General features: G+C 47.9%; 1 protein-coding gene across 1 annotated transcript; it reads right to left on the reverse strand.

Annotated features, from left to right (window-relative positions):
• Nucleotides 1-1,840: 1,840 nt before the first annotated feature.
• Nucleotides 1,841-6,325, reverse strand: LOC120969120 (uncharacterized). Its single transcript, XM_040396204.2, has 2 exons — nt 5,880-6,325; nt 1,841-2,175 (listed from the first exon to the last, which is right to left on the reverse strand). Exons 1-2 carry the CDS (start codon nt 6,259-6,261, stop codon nt 1,841-1,843), a joined length of 717 nt encoding a protein of 238 aa, XP_040252138.1. The 5' UTR covers nt 6,262-6,325.
• Nucleotides 6,326-21,045: the final 14,720 nt, after the last annotated feature.

A 21,045-nucleotide genomic window follows, 5' to 3' on the forward strand; every position in this document is an offset into this window, starting at 1 on the left:
TATCATTTCCTCTCTGGTTCACCTCAAAATAATATTTTGAATATTTTTCTTAAAGGGAAATATTCATTTCCCTATCTAAAACCCTAGATAGCTCAATGTGCTCCAAAGCAACCCCAATTTTTCTTGCCGACAAAAATCTGAGAAAATTCCCAAATATTCTTTGAACCCTAGGGCACCTTCCTGAGCAAAAATATTTCATCACTTTTTGGAATATTTTTGCTACAGAAAATATTTTCTGTTCTGGACAGAAATGGTGGTTTCTACAACAACTACCCTTTTTACTTGCTCCATTGTGGCTGAGTTTTCTTGTGCATCATCACCTTAGTAGATGATTACTAACCTCCAAAGCCCAGCTCCCAACTCTTAGTAGTTTGACCACAGTAAGCTCTCACAGTTACAGACCAGAAACTTACCACGAAGTCGAAATCCATTCTACTGCGTCTGAGCTCAAACCAAAGCGTGGTAACCTCTCAATCTACCACGAACTACACGCCAGACATGAAGTTTGAGCTTAGGTCGGCCTGAGGTCAGAGTTCACGCGGTGATCGTGTTCGTCCAGGCGTGCTGGCATACGGCCGACGCACTCTGCGTCGCGCCCGCGCCTCTGTTGCTCGCGTGATCGCTTCCCCGCCTGCCAAACCTTGCCAAACTTCGCCACGATCATCCTCCCAACCCTCTTAACTCCCTCCTGGCGCTCGCCGACGCCGGAGCTCACCGCAGCGAGCACGGGCGCGGTCCGGCCAACGCAACAGTCCGCTGCGCACTGTGTTCGTCGCCACCCCCTCGCTCCTGTGCTCGTCTCCGCTCGCCCACAGTTCCCGCGTGAGCTGCGTAGCCTTCCCCCTCGCTCACTGACGCCGTTCGTCGCCGGGCACCGTGTCCAGGTGTCCTCCGGTGGAGCCCGATCCCCTCTCGACGCTCGGCTATAAATAGAGCCCTCCCCTGCCTCCTCGAGCATCATCCACTCCTCACACACACTCCACGATCTCGTAGAAAGCCGTAGCCCGGCCGGGCAAGCCGCGGGCCGCCGTCCCCGAGCTCGAGCTCGCCGGCGATCCCCTCGGGTCATCTCCGTAGCTCCAGCCCCTCCCAGGCTCGGGCCACCCTTCCAGGGCCTCCGCCGTGCCTCGGTGGTGCCGTTTCGTCCAGTTGGAGCCCTGGTGTCGCCTCTAGTCGCCGTCGTCTTCATCTCCGGCGACCTCTACTTCCTGTCGCCGCTGGAGAGGTTGTTTCCGACGCCGTCCGACCACCCCTAGCTAACCTGCGGGTACAGGCAGGTGCACCTTCGTCTCCTCTTTCGATCCCTCCCTCTAGTTCGGGCCAAGAAGCTCTCCTCGCCGGCGTGTGCCCCGGCGAAGCCGCGCCGTCCTCTGTTTCCTCTCCCCCTCCCTCTCACCTGACTAGCGGGGCCCGCTAGTCAGCCACTCTCTACGCGCGCGAAGCGGTACGAGTGGTGGCGCCCGCGGGGTTTATGCCTTCGACGTCACCCCCCCCTAGTTCTGTTTTTATTTAAATTCAAATTTAATTCTATCCAGATAGCTTCAAACAGCCAAAACTTTTTAACGATAAGTCCAAATGAATTGATTCTTTTTGCATTGTGTTCTTTGTGAAGAAATCTAGCAGCTCACCAAAAATGAGATTTTTCTCTGCTGTCTAGATTTTCTGGTGAATTTCAGAAGGGTTCTTGATGTTTTATTTTTTCGAAGAAAAGGGGCTCACGCCCCCGGTTCCATTCCATTGGAAGAAACCAGAACCAGCCAATGTTCAAGTTACAACACAAGAAGGAGGAAAGCGTCTACTGTCTTCTCCACCAAAAATAAAAGGAAACTAAACTCGTTTTTCAGCTTACAACCCCACTTGGAGCAGACTGCCACTTCCTTACAAGGCAATATACCAGTCGCAGGCCCGAGAAGACCACCTGGATGGAGTTCGCCTCTTCAGGGTGTTTCATCTTGTAGGCCAGCGTCGTATGTCCTCCATGCGTTGCGATCCTAGTCGCTTCCCTCCATGACAGATGTCCCAGCCAGCTCTTGCAGTTGTTCAGTCCGGCTCCAGGGCAAACGGTGCTTTCAGAATCACCCACAGCCAATCCTGAAAGGCCCTTGCCGCGCCCGATTGCAGTTCTGGAAATGGTTTTGTCCAATCCCTTAGATACCTGGACACCATCCCCATCACCTGCTTCATTGACAGCCAAGAGATCCTATTAAAGAAAATAGCATTTCTAAAGTTCCACAATCCCCACAGGATAGCAGAGGTAACTACATTAAGAAGGATATGTTTTTTCTTGCACAGCCACAATTTTGCAAGCGACTCAAAGTCCACTATTCGTACATTAAACAAGTTTTCAATGTCGCTCCAAAATTTTCTGGCAACTATACATTCAAAAAAGAGGTGGTAAACCGATTCAATCTCTTTGCAATGCACACATTCCAAAGGTTTAGCCAACCCTCTTTTTCTCAAATTATCACAAGTCATAATTTTGTTCTGAGAAAAAAGCCACAAAAAACCTTGTACTCTCGGAGGGATTCTAACACTCCAAACAGCAGGCAGGAAGATAGGGTGCACCCCCCTGAAATTGACAATAGCATATAGGGATTTAGAGGAATAAATCCCCTCAGACTCATATTGCCAGATCAGGGAATCCTCCTCCCCACTGAAAGGAGTCAATCTCACAATATTAACCAAGTCCAGCCATTGGACCATTAATTCATCAGAAAAGGTTCTTCTAAAAGTACACTTAAGGTCGTTACCATCCCATAGTTCAGCCACTGTTCTGTTCTTTTCCCGGACAAGATAATACAAGTCCTAGAACTGCGTAGCTAAAGGGGCATTCCCATGCCAGATATCCTCCCAAAACCTCACTTTATTCCCATTTCCCACCTGCCATTTATACCCCAACTTCACAGCCTGCAAATCCCACATAAAGCTTTTCCAGAACTGGGAGGGATGGGTATCTTGACAGCAAAGGATATTGGGATTCCTAGTATTGTAATTTTTATCCACTACCTTCCTCCACAGCGAGCCTTCCCCAGCTAAGTACCTTTTAACCCACGACCCTGTTAGACACACATTCATATCCTGGAGGTTTAGAACCCCCAAGCCCCCATATTCTTTCGTCATACATATAGAAGGCCAGTTGGCCAAATGAATCTTATGAGCTCCTTCGCTATCACTCCAAAGGCACTTTGCCATATGTGAGTTAATCAGATTAATGGCCCATCGAGGGAACTTGAAAAAAGACAATAGGTACAGGGGAATACTGGCCAAACAAGACCTGATCAGTGTAATCTTGCCCAGAAATGACAATAGTTTTCCCCTCCACCCAGCTATCCTAGCAAGAATTTTGTCAATCAAAGCTTGTAAGTCTTCCCTACTCAACTTATCAAAGTGCAAAGGAATTCCCAAATATTTAATTGGGAAGCAACCAGTAACACATTGGAAGATATCCAAAAACACCCCCAAATCGCCACTTTCCATATTTATGGGGATCAGAGCACTCTTATGAAAATTAATTCTCATTCCGGATATTTGCTGAAAGCAAGTTAAAACCCATTTGAGATTAAGGGCAACTCTACTATCATTTTCCAGGAAAAGAAGTGTATCATCTGCATACTGCAGACACATCACTCCTCCACTAACTAATTCCGGGCACAACCCTCTAACCAAGCCAGCCTGAGCACCTTTATCTATCATTCTAGCAAAAGTGTCTACCACCAGATTGAAAAGCAGGGGGGCAACAGGATCTCCCTGCCTCAAGCCTTTACCATTGAGGAAGAAGTCACTCTGCTCCCCGTTGATTTTCACCCCGACCGACCCTCCTAACGTCACACTTCTAATCCAAGTTAACCACCTAGTACCAAAACCTCTAAGAGTCAACAGCTCGAGTAGGAAATCTAGGTTAACCCTATCGTAGGCCTTCTCATAGTCTATTTTGAACACCAACCCTTGTCTCCCTGAAGAATGTACTGCATGCACAATCTCATGTGCAGTCAACACACTCTCCAGTATGTATCTACCTCCCACAAAGGCAGACTGGCACTCTGTAATCAGTCTACCAATAATGGAAGCTAATCTGTTAGTCAATACCTTAGTAAAAAATTTAAACACGCAGTTAAGTAGACTAATTGGTCTGAATTTGTTCATAGTTCTAGCTTCGTTCTCTTTTGGGATTAAGCTAATCATAGCAAAGTTCAATCTGAACAAATCCAGGTTCCCATCAAACCAAAACTCAAACATCCTTATCAGGTCAGCTTTCACTACTTCCCAAAACACCTGGAAAATCATAAAAGGAAGGCCATCTGGGCCAGGTGCCCCATCTGCATTGGACCCAAAAACAGCCTCTCTAATCTCTTCCTCTCAGAACTGTTTCTCTAGTTTAGCATTTTCCTCAGGGGAGATCTTCTCCTCATTACTAAAAAATCTGTCCTCAGCCTAATGTTAGGTCTAGGTTCCCATCTAAACAGATTCTTATAGTAATCTACAGCTATTCCTTTCATCCCATTCTGGTCAGTTACAGGGCCTTCAGCCCCATCCAGCACATGAATAACATGCTTTCTCCTCCTCTGATTAGCAACTGCTTGGAAATAAGCAGTATTTCTATCCCCCTCAACAATATCTTTCTCTCTAGATCTCTGTCTCACTTTGATCTCCTCCACCTGCCACATCTGGCTCATCTCATGAAGAATATTACCCAGACTCTCTTTGTCCTCATCAGTCAGACTCCCAGACTCAGATTTAATATCTAAGTCATCATATTCCTCCATCAACTCTTCTTGTTTCTCCTAAGAGCAGCTTCTATCTTCCTGTTCCAACCTTTAGCCAATCTCCTAAAGGCCCTAACTTGGGTTTGCCAACAATCGATTGGGTTAGCGGAGTCACATCTAGTGCCCCAAGCCTTAATCACTAGGTCTTTAAAATCAGGCCTAGTAATCCACCACTTTTCAAATTTAAAACTACCTTTTCTATGATGCTCATCTACCCCTGAGTCCCAAACCACAGGAGTATGGTCACTGCCCACCCTAGGCAACACTGTAGAACTAGCCATAGGGAAGGCAGCATCAAACTCTGTAGTGAAAAAAATCCTATCAATTTTAGACATAATCCTATTCTCCTGGTTGTTGCACCAGGTATAATTTCTCCCAGACATGTTGATCTCCAACAAAGACCACATATCAACCTAGCTACTAAACCTATCTGACCATCTAAAGTCTATGTTACCATTGTTCTTATCCTCTGGAGTCCTAACTAAATTAAAATCTCCCCCTACAATAGCAGGGCCTTCCCAATTCAGAAATAATGAATGAAGTTCAGAAATAAAATCCTGCTGATCCTCATCATAAGCAGAGCCGTAAACAGTAGTAACTCTAGACACAAGTTCATCACTTCTGTTTTTAACCACAACACTAACAGAAAACTTTTTAATCTCCCAGGCAAGCACCTCAAACTGATTAATATCCACTCCTACTAAAATGCCACCTGCAGAGCCCACAGATGGCAGTAAATTCCAATCAAAATTCCTATTACCCATAAGAGTATTAAGAAACTTCCTAGAGAAACTACTTTGTTTAGTCTCTTGAAATCCCACAATAGCAGGATTAAGAGGCCAAATCAAATCCTCAATACACTTCTTCCTACCAGGGGCCAATAGCCCCCTAGCATTCCAGAAGATGTATTTCATTCTACCCTACTACTGGGGTGCTTGCCCCTTCTATTCAAACTGCTAGGCAACCCAGCACTAACAGAAACCTTCTCTACCTTACTTCCAACAGAAGCACATCCTTTATCTACCAACTTTTCATTAATGACCACTCCAATAGAATTAGACATGCCATCTAGCTCATCTACTGGAATTGTATGAAATGGGGGCTTGGAAGATATACCTTTCATACTTTTTGGTAGCTCCAGATTCTGCTTCATCTTGAGCAACACCGCCCTGTCCACCATTGGTTGTGAGATATCCTCTCTTGAACTCTTCCTGGAAGCTTGGACAGGCCCATATGTCTTCTGCTTTTTGCCTATCTTCCCTGTCTCTTTCCCAGCCACTTGACTTTTATCAGTTACTCCGAAGTTGCTAAAGTCAGGCATAATATCATCAGGAAGATTGTCAATAACCTCAGCCCTTGTCTTCTCAGAAACATCAACCAGCACTTCTCCTGTATCCTCAGCAGCAAACTCCTCCATCTCCCCATCTAGGTCCCTAAGCAACTGCATTTCAGCAAAGACAAAAGTAGTAGTATCTTTCCCCTGCCCGGCACCTGTCATTATGTCATTTCCATCCAGGCCAAGATCACAATTCTACATCTCCTGTTGTTCTACAAATTCAACGACACACTACTAGGAAAAGGGATATGGCTAATATGGACATTAATGGCGCACCGCATATGTGGTGCGCCACTGCTATATAGCAGTGGCGCACCATGTGTAGGTACGCCATTAGTGTCCATATCACTAATGGCGCACCACACCCACGGTGCGCCACTACTAACAATTTTTTTTCCAAAACTAGTAATGGAGCACCAGGGCATAGTGCGCCATTACTAGTTTTAACTAGTAATGGTGCACCACACACTTTGTGCGCCACTACTAACAATTTTTTTTTCAAAACTAGTAATGGCGCACCAGGGTATAGTACGCCATTACTAGTTCAAACTAGTAATGGCGCACCACAACCACGGTGTGCCACTACTAACAACTATTTTTTTATTTTTTTGCAAAACTAGTAATGGTGCACCATGTAACAGGTGCGCCATTAGTAACCAGGGTTACTAATGGCGCATTGTTAGGTGGTGCGCCATTGGTAACCTGACAGCCACCTACCACAGTCACTTTCCCCACTCATTCTCTCCACCTCCTCCTCCAAGCTTGTCTCAACTGCCTCCTCCTCCTCACCTCATTTGTACCATAGATTCACCCAAATTAAGTGGTTAAATTTCCTTTTTTTGATAGGTAAGTAAGGGGAAAGTTTTCTTTATGTTGTAGATCTACTTTTTTCTCCCTCCAACAACGTCCACATGCACTTTTTATGGCCTAGATCTACGTATGTTTGTGGTGTTGCATATGTTTGTGGTGTTGCATATGTTTGTGTTTGCAGGTACCGGTATTTGAAACACGATAGTTGCCAATAGTTTGCTGGAATGTTGATTCATTTCCGTTTCGGCGAGAATTTGGCACTATGCATTCTTTTTGGTCCTATTTTTAGGCAAAGTCATGCCAAATTTTTTTTGGTTCTAAAATATCGTTTTGCTCTACCCCACAGGCGACCATGGTCCGCACGATGACCGAAGGCATCGTGAATAGGTTTTTGAGCGCCGCGAAGGCCGAGATGCTTCAAAAGAACGAGACGGAGATAAGATGTCCGTGTCGAAGATGCAAGCTGAAGAGCCTTATGGACCTGGATTCCGTACTGGTGTGGGACCACGTGCTCTTGCGTGGTTTCGTGGATGGCTATCGGTGGCAAGGTGATGAAGATGATTATGAAGTCGTCCATGGGGGGGGCAAGAAATGAGGAAGGGCAGCAAGACAACCGCGGCGAGGGCGGACGAGAAGACGAAGAATCTCCAGGACATGATCACGAAGTAGATGTAGTACACAGTCATCATGTAGAAGATGCCGGACATGATGATGAGGAAGATGCCGGAGCAGACGAAGGGCATGATCATGAAGATGAAGATGCCGGAGTAGACGATGATGGACCATCGATGGGCTGGGTGCAGGACCCTCATATTCAAGAGCTGCTTCTCAAGCAGATGGATAACGCAAGAGCTGCCGCCCGAGAGAAAGCCAAGCTGGATCAACTGGAGATAGACGTGGTTACTCCATTGTATGAAGGATGCAGGCCCGAGGATACCCGCGTGAAAGTAACGCTCGTGGCTCTAGAGATGAAGGTAAAACACAAAATGACCGAGGCATGCTTTGACAAGAACATGTCATTCTGGCACGAACGTCTTCCCAAGGGGAACAAGTGCCCGACCAGTTTCGAGGAGGCGAAGAAAATCGTGTGTCCTCTGGGTTTACCGCACGTGAAATACCATGTGTGCATGAACAATTGCATCATTTATTGGGACGAGCACGCGGAGTCTACCATATGTAAGGTGTGCGGTGTCACTCGATACAAGAAGAGGCAGAAAGCTCCCTGAAAAGTGGTGTGGTACTTTCCAATCACTCCTCGTCTTCAGCGGTATTTCGCGGACCCTAAGGTAGCAAAGCTCCTGCGTTGGCACGCGGATAGGGAGGAGAAGAAGCGAGAAGATGACGGAAATGATTCGGAGATAAATAAAAAAGACAAGATGCTGAGTCACCCTAAGGATGCGAGCCAGTGGCAAGCGTTGAACTTCGAACACCCAGAATTTGGGGACGATCCAAGGAACATTGTGCTAGGCGCAAGCACCGATGGCGTCAATCCGTTTGGCAGCCAGAGAAGCACACATAGCACCTGGCCTGTGTTTGTGTGGATGTACAACCTTCCCCCCTGGTTGTGCATGAAGAGGAAGTACATTCACATGAGTATGCTAATTGAAGGGCCGAAACAACCAGGGAACGACATCAATCTGTATCTGGGGCTGCTGAAAGAGGAGATAGACACGCTGTGGAAAACGCCAGCCAATACGTGGGACGCCGCAGAGAAAGAATATTTCCCTATGAGAGCCGCACTTCTCACAACGGTGCATGACTATCTCGGTTACGGATATGTCGCAGGGCAGGTGGTCCACGGATTTTCTGGATGCGTCAGGTGCGTGGATGACACAACGTATCGCCAGCTAGATAGAGATCCCGGGTCTTCGAAAACCGTGTTCACGGGACATCGAAGGTGGCTTCGCAACGATGACTCATGGAGAAAATGCAAGGATATGTTCGATGGTGAAACCGAACCCCGAAGACGCCCGAGTACGAGGAGCGGCGAGGAAATAGACGAGCTGTTGAAAAATTGGAAAGAGTGCCCGGAGCCGGGAAAGAAGCGAAAGGCGCCAGAGCCGCTGCTAAAGGTATGGAAAACAAGGTCTGTTTTCTGGGACTTGCCGTACTGGAAGATCCTCCGTGTGCCTCACAACCTTGATGTCATGCATATCACGAAGAACGTGTGCGAGAGTCTGCTTGGTACCCTGCTCAACATGCCAGAGAGGACCAAAGATGGGCCGAAAGCAAGGGCAGACTTGAAATCAATGGGCATCAGGGAGGAGCTTCACGCTAATAATGATGATGATGATGATGATGGTGATGATGATGAGGCCAAGGACACGGAAAGTCGTCGCAAAGGCAAAAAGGCCAAGAAGATCAGAAGTGACTTCCCTCCCGCGTGCTTCACTCTAAGTCAGGAGGAGATCGAGCAGTTTTTCACATGCCTCATAGGAGTAAAACTTCCTTACGGTTACGCGGGGAAGATTAGCAGATACCTAGACTCAGCGAAGCAGAAGTTCAGCGGGATGAAGTCTCACGACTGTCACGTGCTGATGACGCAGATACTTCCAGTTGAAATCCGTGGGATCATGGACGCGCACGTCCGTGAAACGCTATTTGGCCTATGCAACTTTTTCGACATCATCCTTCAGAAGTCGGTTGGCGTGAGGCAACTCAGAAGGCTACAGGAAGAGATCATGGTGATACTATGCGAGCTTGAGATGTACTTCCCGCCCGCATTCTTCGATGTTATGGTGCATCTGCTGGTCCATATCGTAGAGGATATCATCCAACTCGGGTCGACGTTCCTGCACAGCATGATGCCGTTTGAAAGGATGAATGGTGTCATCAAAGGATACGTTCGCAACATGTCACGTCCAGAGGGAAGCATAGCCAGGGGCTTTCTGACCGAAGAGTGCATCTCCTGCTGCACGAATTATCTAGGCATCGAGAACCCCGTTGGTCTGCCCGTCAACAGGCACCTCGACAGGCTCGCTGGATGGGGTCACCGTGAGGGTCGCCGCGAAATGCAAGCCGACTTCGAGGGTCGACTCGCCGACTTTGAAAGAGAAAACCTAGTCGCGCTACAACACATAGACGTGGTCGATCCTTGGGTGGTAGAGCACAAAACCTTTATTGAGAAGACATACAATGACCGAGGCCAATAGAGGACGGACGGAGATATAATCAAAGAGCACAACTCATGTTTCACGCGTTGGTTCAAGGATAAGCTTCTGTCGTACCCTTTACATGAGGATTCCTCCGCGGAAGAACAACTCATATTCGCCTTGTCACAGGGCGCCGAGCACAACCTGATGACGTATGAGGCGTACGATATCAACGGGTACACATTCTACACCGAGGAAAAGGACATGAAGAGCGATGGTTATCAGAACTCCGGGGTAACGATGGAATCCTACACCAGTAACGACAAGGACAGATACTACGGAAGGATCGAGGAGATCTGGGAGCTGAGCCACGCTGGAGAGAAGGTCCCGATGTTCCGTGTCAAATGGGCCAAGAGCGTCCTAAAAGAAGACTGGTATTTCACCACCATGGTTATACCCGAAGCCAAATCCAAGACCGCGGGCGCAAACGTCACCACGAAAAATGAGCCATGGGTACTGGCTTCCCAAGTGGACCAATGCTTCTTCATTACCGACCCGTCAAAGCCCAGTCGTGTTGTCGTGAGGAGAGGCAAAAGGAAGATCATCGGAATGGATGGAGTCGCCAATGAGCAAGACTTCGACAAGTACGGCGACCCGAAGATGGAACATGACCATGACGATGAAGTACCATACACCACAAGAAGAAGCAGGACCGCCCTACCTAAAGGATGCCCGTTCAAGAGAAGAACTCCATTTGCGAAAAAGAAGGGCAAGAAGATTGTGAAAAGATAGCTAAGATCGATTGTACTTAAATTGTAGCCTTCATTTCTCGATTGTATTTCGACATATGGAAATGAGCACTTTTTGAATTCATGAATATTTTTTCAAATTTGATGATATTTTTTCATATTCATAAATGTTTTCTAAAAAATTATTAGATGAAACTAAAAATCCAAAAAAAATATGTTCAAATAACAAATTTGATGATATTTTTTCATATTCATAAATGTTTTCATATTCATATTTTTCATAAATGTTTTGAAATCTGATGATATTTTTTCACATTCATAAATGTTTTCAAATTTGATCGTCATTTTCTAAAAAAATATTAGATGCAACTAAAAATCCAAAAAAAAGTTAGTAACGGCGCACCAGGGAAAGGTGCGCCATTGCTATCAAGGTATTTATGGCGCACCCGAAGGAGGTGCGCCATTGATATACAAATTTTTATTTATGTTTATTCTGGTATTTTATTTTTCAGTGTTCCTTTTCCTGCTTAAATTTCATGGGCACTTTTTGAATTCATGAATATTTTTTCAAATTTGATGATATTTTTTCATCAATGTTTTGTAAAAAATTATTAGATGGAACTAAAAATCCAAAAAAATATTTTCAAATAACAAATTTGATGATATTATTTCATATTCATAAATTTTTTCATATTCATATTTTTTCATAAATGTTTTGAAATCTGATGATTTTTTTCCACATTCATAAATGTTTTCAAATTTGATCGTCATTTTCTAAAAAATTATTACATGCAACTAAAAATCCCAAAAAAAAATTAGTAATGGCGCACCACGGTTGGGTGCGTCATTGGTATACGTATGTTTATGGCGCACCCCTAAAAGGTGCGCCATTGCTAACCCTCCCCCACTCCACTTGCTCCCCTCTCCCTCTGGCCTCTCTCCCTCCCTCGCCAGATCCACCTCGCCCCTCCTCGACGCGCCGCCGCCCGCAGCCTCCTCGACGCCGGTGTTCTCCTACGGCAGCCTACCGTTCTCCCACAGGTGATTCCTACCCTCCCCCCTTCCCCCTAGGTTTTCTTGCCTCCTCCCACCATGGCTACCTCCGGCGAGCACGACGCTGCGCCGACGCCGACCTAGCTCCCGGGCTCCGCCGCCCCCACCCATCCCCTCCCTCGCCTTCACCGCACCCACCCACCCCCTCCCCCACCTTCGCTTTCTATTGCCCTCTCCACCCTCTCCTCTCCCTAGAGCCCAGAAAGCCTCGCCGTCGTCACCCCATCTCCTCCCACCTGCTGCCAGACCGCCGCCTCCACCGCAGCCATCCCCAAGAAATCCCCCCACCCACGGGCAAGGCCAAAATGCTTACTCCCGGACACTGTGCCGTGGAATGCTAGCGGATCAGAAATTAACCTCCTAGGTTTTCTTGAGCAGAAGATTTGTTGATGAAAATGCAATTCTAGGCTGATGAAAATGCTTATTCACCCCCTCTTGACCCCATTGAATTGAACATGGCCACAATTTTTCACAACCCTGTTAGTCCGAGTCATCGTTTTACAGTATTTTCAGTTAGTTCAGTTTCGTCAGTATTTTCGTCAGTTAGTTCAGTTTCGTCAGTATTTTCAGTATGGCCTTTAATTTTGTAGGATTCATTTTACCGTGGCTTAACTGCTCAAGAATCTGCAAGTGCTCAGGACTACAACTTTGATCATCCTGGTATTTCACTTTTCATGTTAGTGATCAGAGAACGAGCTGTCTATTGTTTCGTGTGTGTATTTGATAAAATCTCTGATGATGTGCCGTGTCTCTAGGTCTGGAGACCAACCAGGACAAGAGCAAGTGCCAGCAGCAGTTCGACAACTACAAGGAGTGCAAGAAGAGACAGGTTCACCTTTGTTTCCCCAATTCTCTCTAGCTTTAGCTGTTCAAAGCTACTACTAAGCTACAAGAAAAGAAGTTAAAGAGACTAATCAGAAGGGTGGTGGGGAGGAGCAAAAGCATTGCTTGCTGCTTTGCTTGGCAGGCTGGCTGGTGTTCCTCTGCTTTCTCTTTGCCACTGCTTTAATTTCCACTTGCTTCTTTTTTGGTTTCATTTTGGAAAATTGCTTATTGTGTTCTTTGGTGCCATGTTGGATGCAAATGTGTTACTCTGTGTGTTTAAAGTAAGTTCAAATTAGCATAAATTCTGAAATTTTGGAGGGAAAAAAGTGGACTTGTACAATAGGCTAGGCAAAGCAAGGTGGGGAACTGGCAAAAGCCTCTCTACTGAGCTGGGTTACTTTATTAGGTGAGAACCTGCAGATTGTGTATTGGTCCTTGTTTGCTGACCTCTTGTTTGTTTCCTCTGTGCCAAAACTTACTATGTGGTTCTGAAATTGATACAGTGACAGGGGAAAAAGAAAGTGGGCATCAAAACCAAACAATGTAGTAATAGTAGTACGAGTACTAACATGACTAAAGTCACTTCTGCCGAAAAAAGGGAACGGAGCTCTTGCCCCCATTGCCAAGAATCTTTGGTGCTTGAGAGGGAAGCTTGGTCACTTTGCAAAACTGAACCCCCCACACCACCAGTAGAACACAGCCTCTGTTTTCGCAAAAAGCTAAAGTTTTTATGCTTAAAACCTTCTTAAATAGCAGTGCTTAGAACAAGATAGTCCCATGTCCAGGCCACCTCCCCTACCTTTGTTACACCATCCAGACCCACCATAATATTGTAGTAGCTCTTGTTTGTTCCTTCTTGAGATGATGGTGCTGCTGCTGTACTCACTGTATTCACTGCTGCTGCTATTGTACTTGTGATGATGCTTGTGATGATGTTGTTTGAAGGGGCATCACAATACTTGTGATGATGATGCTGCTGCTGTACTCACTGTATTCACTGCTGCTGCTGTACTACTTGTGATGATGATACTGCTGTGCTACTTGTGATTTTGTCAAGTGATGCTGCTGCTACTTGTGATCTTCTGAAATGACCCCTTTCTCCTGAAATGTTGATTAATTTCCGTTTCGGTTGAGAAAGGGGCACTAATAGGTCAAGAAAATTAGCAACGGTCATGCCCAATTTTCTTGACCTAGAAGGTGCCCGATTCTCAACCGAAACAAAAAAAATTCACGCTTTAGTGGTTGGATTAGTTTAGTATTTTTTCACACACTCGCACACCCTTGCTTGCCATGTGTGTGAGAGAGATAGTGAGAGGAGACAAGAAGAAGGGGGTTAGGAAGATGCTGCCTGGTCATCAAAGCAAACCATCTCCCCCTTTTCACCCCTTTTCCTTTGTCTTTGTGGGTTGCAAGGAAGCTACTGTCTTAGCTAGCTTAGCTTGTGCACAAATCCACTACCACTGCCCTGATTAAATTATCTTAGACCTTGAGAACGTGGACTTGGACCTTAGCAACAACACACTAACAGGTTCCATCCCAAAACACCTAGGCAATATCACAAACATATCTCAATTGTTCCTTGACAATAACCAACTTTTTGGCAACATTCCTCGAGAATTAGGTTATTTGGTCAACTTAGAGATCTTGTTCCTTGACAATAACCAACTTTTTGACCAAACTTTTTTCCTATTTAGAGCGAACAGGCCCACAAAATGAGGCCGGTGGTTCGGGCAAGGCATTCTGGGAGCCGTCCCAGGAGATGGAAGAAGAACCTCACCGCTATGAGGACGCCGCGGAAGACACCGATCCCGACTACACAACCCCTAGTGGCGTCGGGGATGACACCACTGATGGTGCCGCCGAGGATGCCACCACTGATGATGGCAGCGCACGCACAGATGGCAGCCAACCGAAGAGGCAACGGAAGGACCGGCGCCCGAACGTGCTCGGCACCGTCAAGGAGGAATTTAATGAAGTGTCCTCCAGTGGGCATCCAACGGCGCCCAAGGAATTAGTCAGTGGGTACTCGGGACAACTCGGGTGCATTCTCCGGAGCACCGTCTCGATCAACACCGAGAACCTAAGGCATCGTGACCGAGGGAATTTGCGCAACCTCCTCTTCACGAAACTGCACGAACGATACAAGTTCCCCGGTGACTTCGCAAACACACGCCTCTCAGGGAGTAAAGTGAACAGTGCCGCCCTCACGAAGATGAGCACGGCCCTGGCTACTTGGAGAGCCGCGGTGAGGAGAAGGATTCTAAGAGGTGATAGTTATGAGAAGATCAAGGAGACAAATCCTTCGATCAGCGAAGCTGACTACCGAGAGTTCAAGATCAAGTGCGAGAGCAACGCAACCGCGAAATCAAGTCAGTGGGGGAAAGATATGCGGGACTTGAACTTAGGGGTCCACAAACTCGGTCCCGGCGGGTACAGAGTGGCGGAACCTATATGAGACAAGGAGGACACGGAGCGTGCCGAGCAAGGCCTGCCGCCCGTCTTCGATAAATACCGTGACACGCAGACCAGGAACTATGTCAGGGCCCGGTACAAGGTGGACCTGGTAACAAAGGAGCTTACCACGGATCCGAAGACCAAGGCGCTTGAGCTTGTTCTGGTAAGGAATACACCCCCACGTAATTAGCTCCATATGGTTGCATTCTAGTTAATGAAGCCAAATTTCTACATGGTTCACGTTCCTTCCGCAGGACACTGAAAGCAGTAGCGCGGGGTCATCTAAAAGCTCCCCTTGGGACACCACTTTAAATAGGGCGTTGAACGTAATGAAACACAAGGATAAGTTCATTAAGCCATCGTCAGCTGGTCGTGTGGACGGCAAAGGCTTGTCCACGAAATGGTTGGAATACTATAACGCTGGTGGGCGAAAGGAGAGAGAGACCGGCTCGGAAAGCCAGGAGTGCGAGGTTCAAGAACTCAATGCACAAGTGGCGCGAATTCTGGAGATGGTCCAAGAGCAAGTGCGAGACCAACTGGGAGCGACCATCACCGCCATTATACCTACCTTGGTTTCTGGGCTACAGGTGTGGATTGCGGGCGGCCAATAGGGGCCGCCCCCGATTCCCAGCTTCACGCGCAGCAACTCGCACAACACGCCGGCGGCGCCATTGGTGTCTCCGGCGGAGGCGGTATTGGTGTCTCCGGCGCCGGCGTGGGCATTGGAGCTTAATGCACCCGGGTGTGGGAAGAATACGCCGGCCGGCACCTCGGCAGCAAGCGGCCCCTCCGTCACTTGCACGCCCGCCATTGGCGGTGCCTCGACATTAGCCGAGCTCGACGCCATCACGGTAACTAAGCCTCTCGGCCGATGACTTCATCTCCTTGCCTTTGACTGGGCATCCCTGATGCCCTACATGTTTTCGCAGGGCGCCGCCGACGTTCCATGCACTCTCCTGCACTTTGTGGGCGGCGAGTTGATCGATGTCGCCAAGGCCAGAATCGTTCAACCAGGCAACCCCGTGTTCCACGGTAATCCGATGCCACCCACCGTGTATAGGGTTCAACTGGTTCGGGTGCTGCCGGGCTGCGATGACTTGTTACCTCCGTTTCGACACCCTGGGGCCGACGAAGATGATGTGATGACCCTCAGCGCCTTCTTAGGCCGGCCCCTGCTTTGGCCGAAGAGCCAGATTCGTTTGGGGGCGGGGCACACCACCCCACAGACAACACCGCCGGTCGGGCCGGCGCCAAGCTATGGCAAGACCGCCGCAACGCTACCGGACATGCCGGACATGCATATGCATATGGCACAGGATCCGGACATGCATATGGCACAGGATCCGGACATGCATATGGCACAGTGACGAATTCTTGGGGCCTCCTTCTCAAGAACCCAACCCTGCAAAAGACGATCGCGATCTAGCTGGTACCGCGGAGAAACCCAATTGCAATAGGCGTCGTCTGGCGTTCAGTTCTCAGGAGACGCCTCCAGCTTCCGCCTTCACCGATCCTCAGATAGCCGAGGTGTGAAATATTATCAGCCCCAACACACTCCAGAAGGCCGTCTCTGAGCAGAACTCGATCCCATTACAGCAGAAGAAGAAGGGACGGGAAAGAAAGAATAACAAGGGTGCGAGACAGCCGGCACCGAGTACGATCCGTGCTCAAGATGGGCCACCTTCACCTAAGGATATCTCGAGGAGGGTGCATGTGGCGGGTAGGCCGATGTTACCGAATAATCTGCTCAATGCTGCAACCGGTCTTATGCGGAGTCTGCATGACAGTGTTCTTTCTTTAGAGAAGTGGTGTCTCTCCGAGAATGATGTGGCATACCCGATTTTCGTGGCCAAGGTGCCAGAGGGCAAGGGCTTTGTCGATAGCACCATCGGGGGTATGATCGTTCTATGGTTTGATGACATCTTCGCTATGTTTAACCTTCATCTGCTGCACTACACCTTCATTCGGCTATTTTCGCTGAGTATGGAGATGCAGATCATTAGAGACAAGACTCCGGACATCGTGATAGTCGACCCCTTCTACATGCGTGCCAAGATCTTGGGCAGCGCTAGGGACCGGCAAGTCGCAAGTTCATACCTCGAAGGCGTCATTCTGGCAAACCCAGATAAGGATAACTTCCTCGTGCCTTACTTTCCCTAGTAAGTCATCCCCTCACCGCCCCGTAACATATGATTTCTTAGATTTCGATCGTTCTTTTTTTCCTAACATTCAGTGTTTTGTGCAGTGACACACATTGCACACTCATCCTCTTAATCCCGAAATATTCCATGGCCACGTATTTCGACTCGGACCATCAGTCGAAGAAAGACTACACAAATATCAAGAAAGTTCTTGATGAAGCTCTTCCCGGCTACGCCAGATCTGGAGGCACCTTCAGCAGGCCAATTCGTAGGTACGGCAAGCACGTGTTCACCCACAATACGACGTTCCCCTGCGTCAAGCAGCCGCCTGGCGGTCAGAAGGATGCCTACTACGCCCTCCATCACATGCGGGCGATCGTACGGGACCATAATCACCTTATGCTACCAAATAATCTCAAAGATTGGGCCGCGCGCTTGTCGGAAATCCAGGACGCGGACATCAGACAAGAATTCTTTCGCATCCAGTCGGAGTTTGCGGAAATCAGCCATCAAGATGTCATTCGTACCTCGGGGCAGTTCTACCTCAGATATCAACCGTCCAACAGTGAGATAGAAATAACGCTACAAATGTAGGCTGACAACGCCCGCGATTTCATGACCATCCCGATAGACGGCGGCTTCATCCACGCTCCGGTCCCTAAGTCGAGTCGAAAGTAGTGATGCTATGTAGTTCTGAAATATCGATTAGCTCATGTTGTAATTAAACTTTAATGAACTTGTATGTCTCTTTAGTTTGGACAGCCGTTCAACTTATATGTAATCGATGCTATTTATTAGTAGGACCATGAATCGTGCTATTAATGTGTTGCTTTTCTCTTCCGATCCTTTTGTTGCATACTTATATATTGCATATGTATTGTCTGTCAATTGCTACTAACATTTTGTTTGTCTAGTGCATAGAGATGTCGTCGTATGTCGTGTACAAGGGTAAGGTTCTCGGAGTCTACGACGACTGGGAGGAGTGTCGGAGACAGGTTCACCGTTTCAGCGGTAACAGTTACAAAGGGTACACCACTAGGGCGGAGGCGGAAGCTAGATACGCGCGCTATCTAGCGGGAGAGAGGAGGGAGCGTTGGAGGAACCGGATGAAGACCAGTTTCATCACGATGATGCTCATCGTGATGACCGCAGCTCTCTTCTATGTGATGGTAGTTTAGATGATCGATATCGACTTGTAATGTGAAGACAAACTCGCTACTCGCGGTCTCGAGACTTGTAATGTTCGAACTTTGTTCGGTATTTTGAATTCGGAGACTAATATGATGAATTGTATTCGGAGACTAATCTTCTATTGTATTCGATAAATCTGTTGTTTATATGTTGTGCTGTCTATATTCTGTGCAGTAATATATTTTGTAACCTATGCAAATATCAGAAAAGAAACATATAATAATTCCTAATATTCATACTAGTGGCGCACCATACTACACTTTAGTGGCGCACTGCAATAAACACACTAGTGGCGCATTATCTAGAAGTGCGCCATAAGTAACCCAGAGCACAAGGTAAATATGGCCCCCTGGGAGGCATAGTAATGGCGCACTGGTGGACATAATAATGGCGCACGGTGTGGTGCGCCACTATTATCTGGGATACTAGTGGCGCACCAGAGGTGCGCCATTACTATTTGTTACTAGTGGCGTGTTAATAGTGGCGCACCTGTAGTGCGCCATTAATAGCAAAAACAGGTGCGCCACTAACAGCCCTTTTTCTAGTAGTGACAGACACATCCCTCTTTCTATGCTGACCACTCCCCTAGTAGATGTCTTAGGATCTTCCTGATTACCTTTCCCATTCCCTCTACTCTGATTAGCTCCATTACTCAGATCCCCACCCCTATCAGTCTGCATGTTCTCCTCTCCATTGCTGCTTTTGCTCCTATCCTCATCAGAATCAAACTTCTCTTTCTCATTCTCTCCCTCATCCTTGGAAACCACTTCTACAGCAATTTGGACCTTAAAGATTTTTCCATCCACTTCAAACAGCCTTTCAGTGGGGATTTTAGCTGGATTCCTACACTGAATTTTTGCTCTAACACACTCAAACAGACTCTGCAGCATCCCCTGCCAGTCCATTTCTATTAGCAAACCAAAGGAAGAAACACACTGATCAATGACAGCCCACTCACACCATTTAGGCATCAGTCCTCTCACCTGCACCCAAACTTTTTCCAGTTTATCAATCTCCACCAGATCCTCTTTCCATGCCTCAACTTTCACTGTTGCATCTGACTCTGTCATCCAAAAGCAGGGGTATCCAGCTACCTCGTCAACAGAGATGTGAGGAGGAAACTTCACTAAAAAGGACCACTCATCTAGGACTCTTATCTGCCACGGCCAATTTGTCTTATAAATGACAGAAAACTCTTTTGCCAGTTCGTCCTTTGTGATTGATCCTGATTCCACATACACCACACCACAATTCTTCAAGATCCCAATCGAGTTTTGCCCCATATCTGAGGTCTCCAAATGGTAAAACCCCAGCCCAGGGGCAGCACTACCCACATACTTAGCCATCTGGTGAGGTCGTTTCCTAACAGGGCAATTCTCCACTTGGTGCGCACTTGCTTTGCAAATGAAGCATTTTTTTGGTCACTCACACACAGCCCGCAGATGCCCTGGATCACCACAGTTGTAACAAGTAACTTGCTGGTAATTGGTGAACTCCACACTCCGACCCCCTGTAATCGCCTCTTTTTCCACCATAGCTACGCCAGTTGACTGACCTACTGCCTTCTTGTTTTGGCACAATCTCCCCTTCTACTCTCCTGCTGATCCTACGAATTTCACCCCTGATGAGGTCCTCCCTGCTCCCACTAGTTTTGTTGGAACACAGGGAAAGGCGGGTAACCTCCCCCAAAAATCCATGGAGGCGGCACCCCAGGGTATCCGAAGAACGGCGGCGGGAAACCGAACTGAGGCCCACACATCTCCTGTGGGGGGTGCGGCGGTTGCATTGGTGGTGGCCAGCCAGCACCGCGCTCCCTCCCGCGACCTCTGTTGCTCTCCGCCATCTCAGACAGCTCAGCTACAGCAAGGAATTTCACCCTCTCAGCACCTAGCCACTCAGATCTGCCACAGCTGAACGAACTAGGATTCCTGCTGATCAAATCTCTCTCCGCTGCTGGGTAGCAATCTTCAATCCCAAAATCTCTCCTCTCCAGCAGCTCCTTCCTGATCCAGATCGCGATCCCCTTTCCCTTAGGGTTAGCAGGTCAGTTTGGACGACGACGCAGCTTTAAAGGCGAAGCTTCCTCGCCTCCCTCAACAGCTGCCAGAAAAAACCACTATCCACCTCACAGTCCCCGCTGACAGCGGGTCCCATCCGCCAGGTCCACCTGTCCCTCCTGACTTGGTCAACTATCTGCTTCTCCCTCCTTAGATTCAAATTCGCACGGTTCTGAAGCCCAAAATTCAGCAATGGCGGATATCCAATTTCCGGCGACCGGCCATCAGGATCCTCCAAATCAGGCTCCACAAACCTGCAAACGCTCCGCTCCTCCCACCTCGGAATTGTGCTGGTTTGGCTCTGAGATCTCACATTCAGCAAAGGTAGAACTCCAGATTCTGGCAGCTGAGACACAGCAGCCCCCGCTCCTGAGTCCACAAACCTCGCTGTAATCTGAGTCTTCAATCCCTCGTCGGCTCCGGGGAGAGGTACGGAAGAGGGTCTACCTGCGAAGGAGGCGGCGGAGTGCGAGTTGGGAGGAGCCCCAGGACACACTCCTACCTCTCCTCGCGATCTCGGACCCCCGATTTGGCTTCCCCCCTCGCCAAGTGGACGAAGCCCACCGGCGGAGAG

This window comes from Aegilops tauschii, chromosome 7, assembly GCF_002575655.3.
Source record: "Aegilops tauschii subsp. strangulata cultivar AL8/78 chromosome 7, Aet v6.0, whole genome shotgun sequence".
Taxonomy (NCBI): domain Eukaryota; kingdom Viridiplantae; phylum Streptophyta; class Magnoliopsida; order Poales; family Poaceae; genus Aegilops; species Aegilops tauschii.

Bases quoted from the DNA above. Each gene is read 5' to 3' on its own strand.
- LOC120969120 (XM_040396204.2), bottom strand. From the start codon at position 6,261: ATGACAGGTGCCGGGCAGGGGAAAGATACTACTACTTTTGTCTTTGCT. The intron at 2,176-5,879 runs GTATATCTTCCA...TCAATGAAGCAG, and splicing joins GCTACCAAAAAGTATGAAAG to GTGATGGGGATGGTGTCCAG.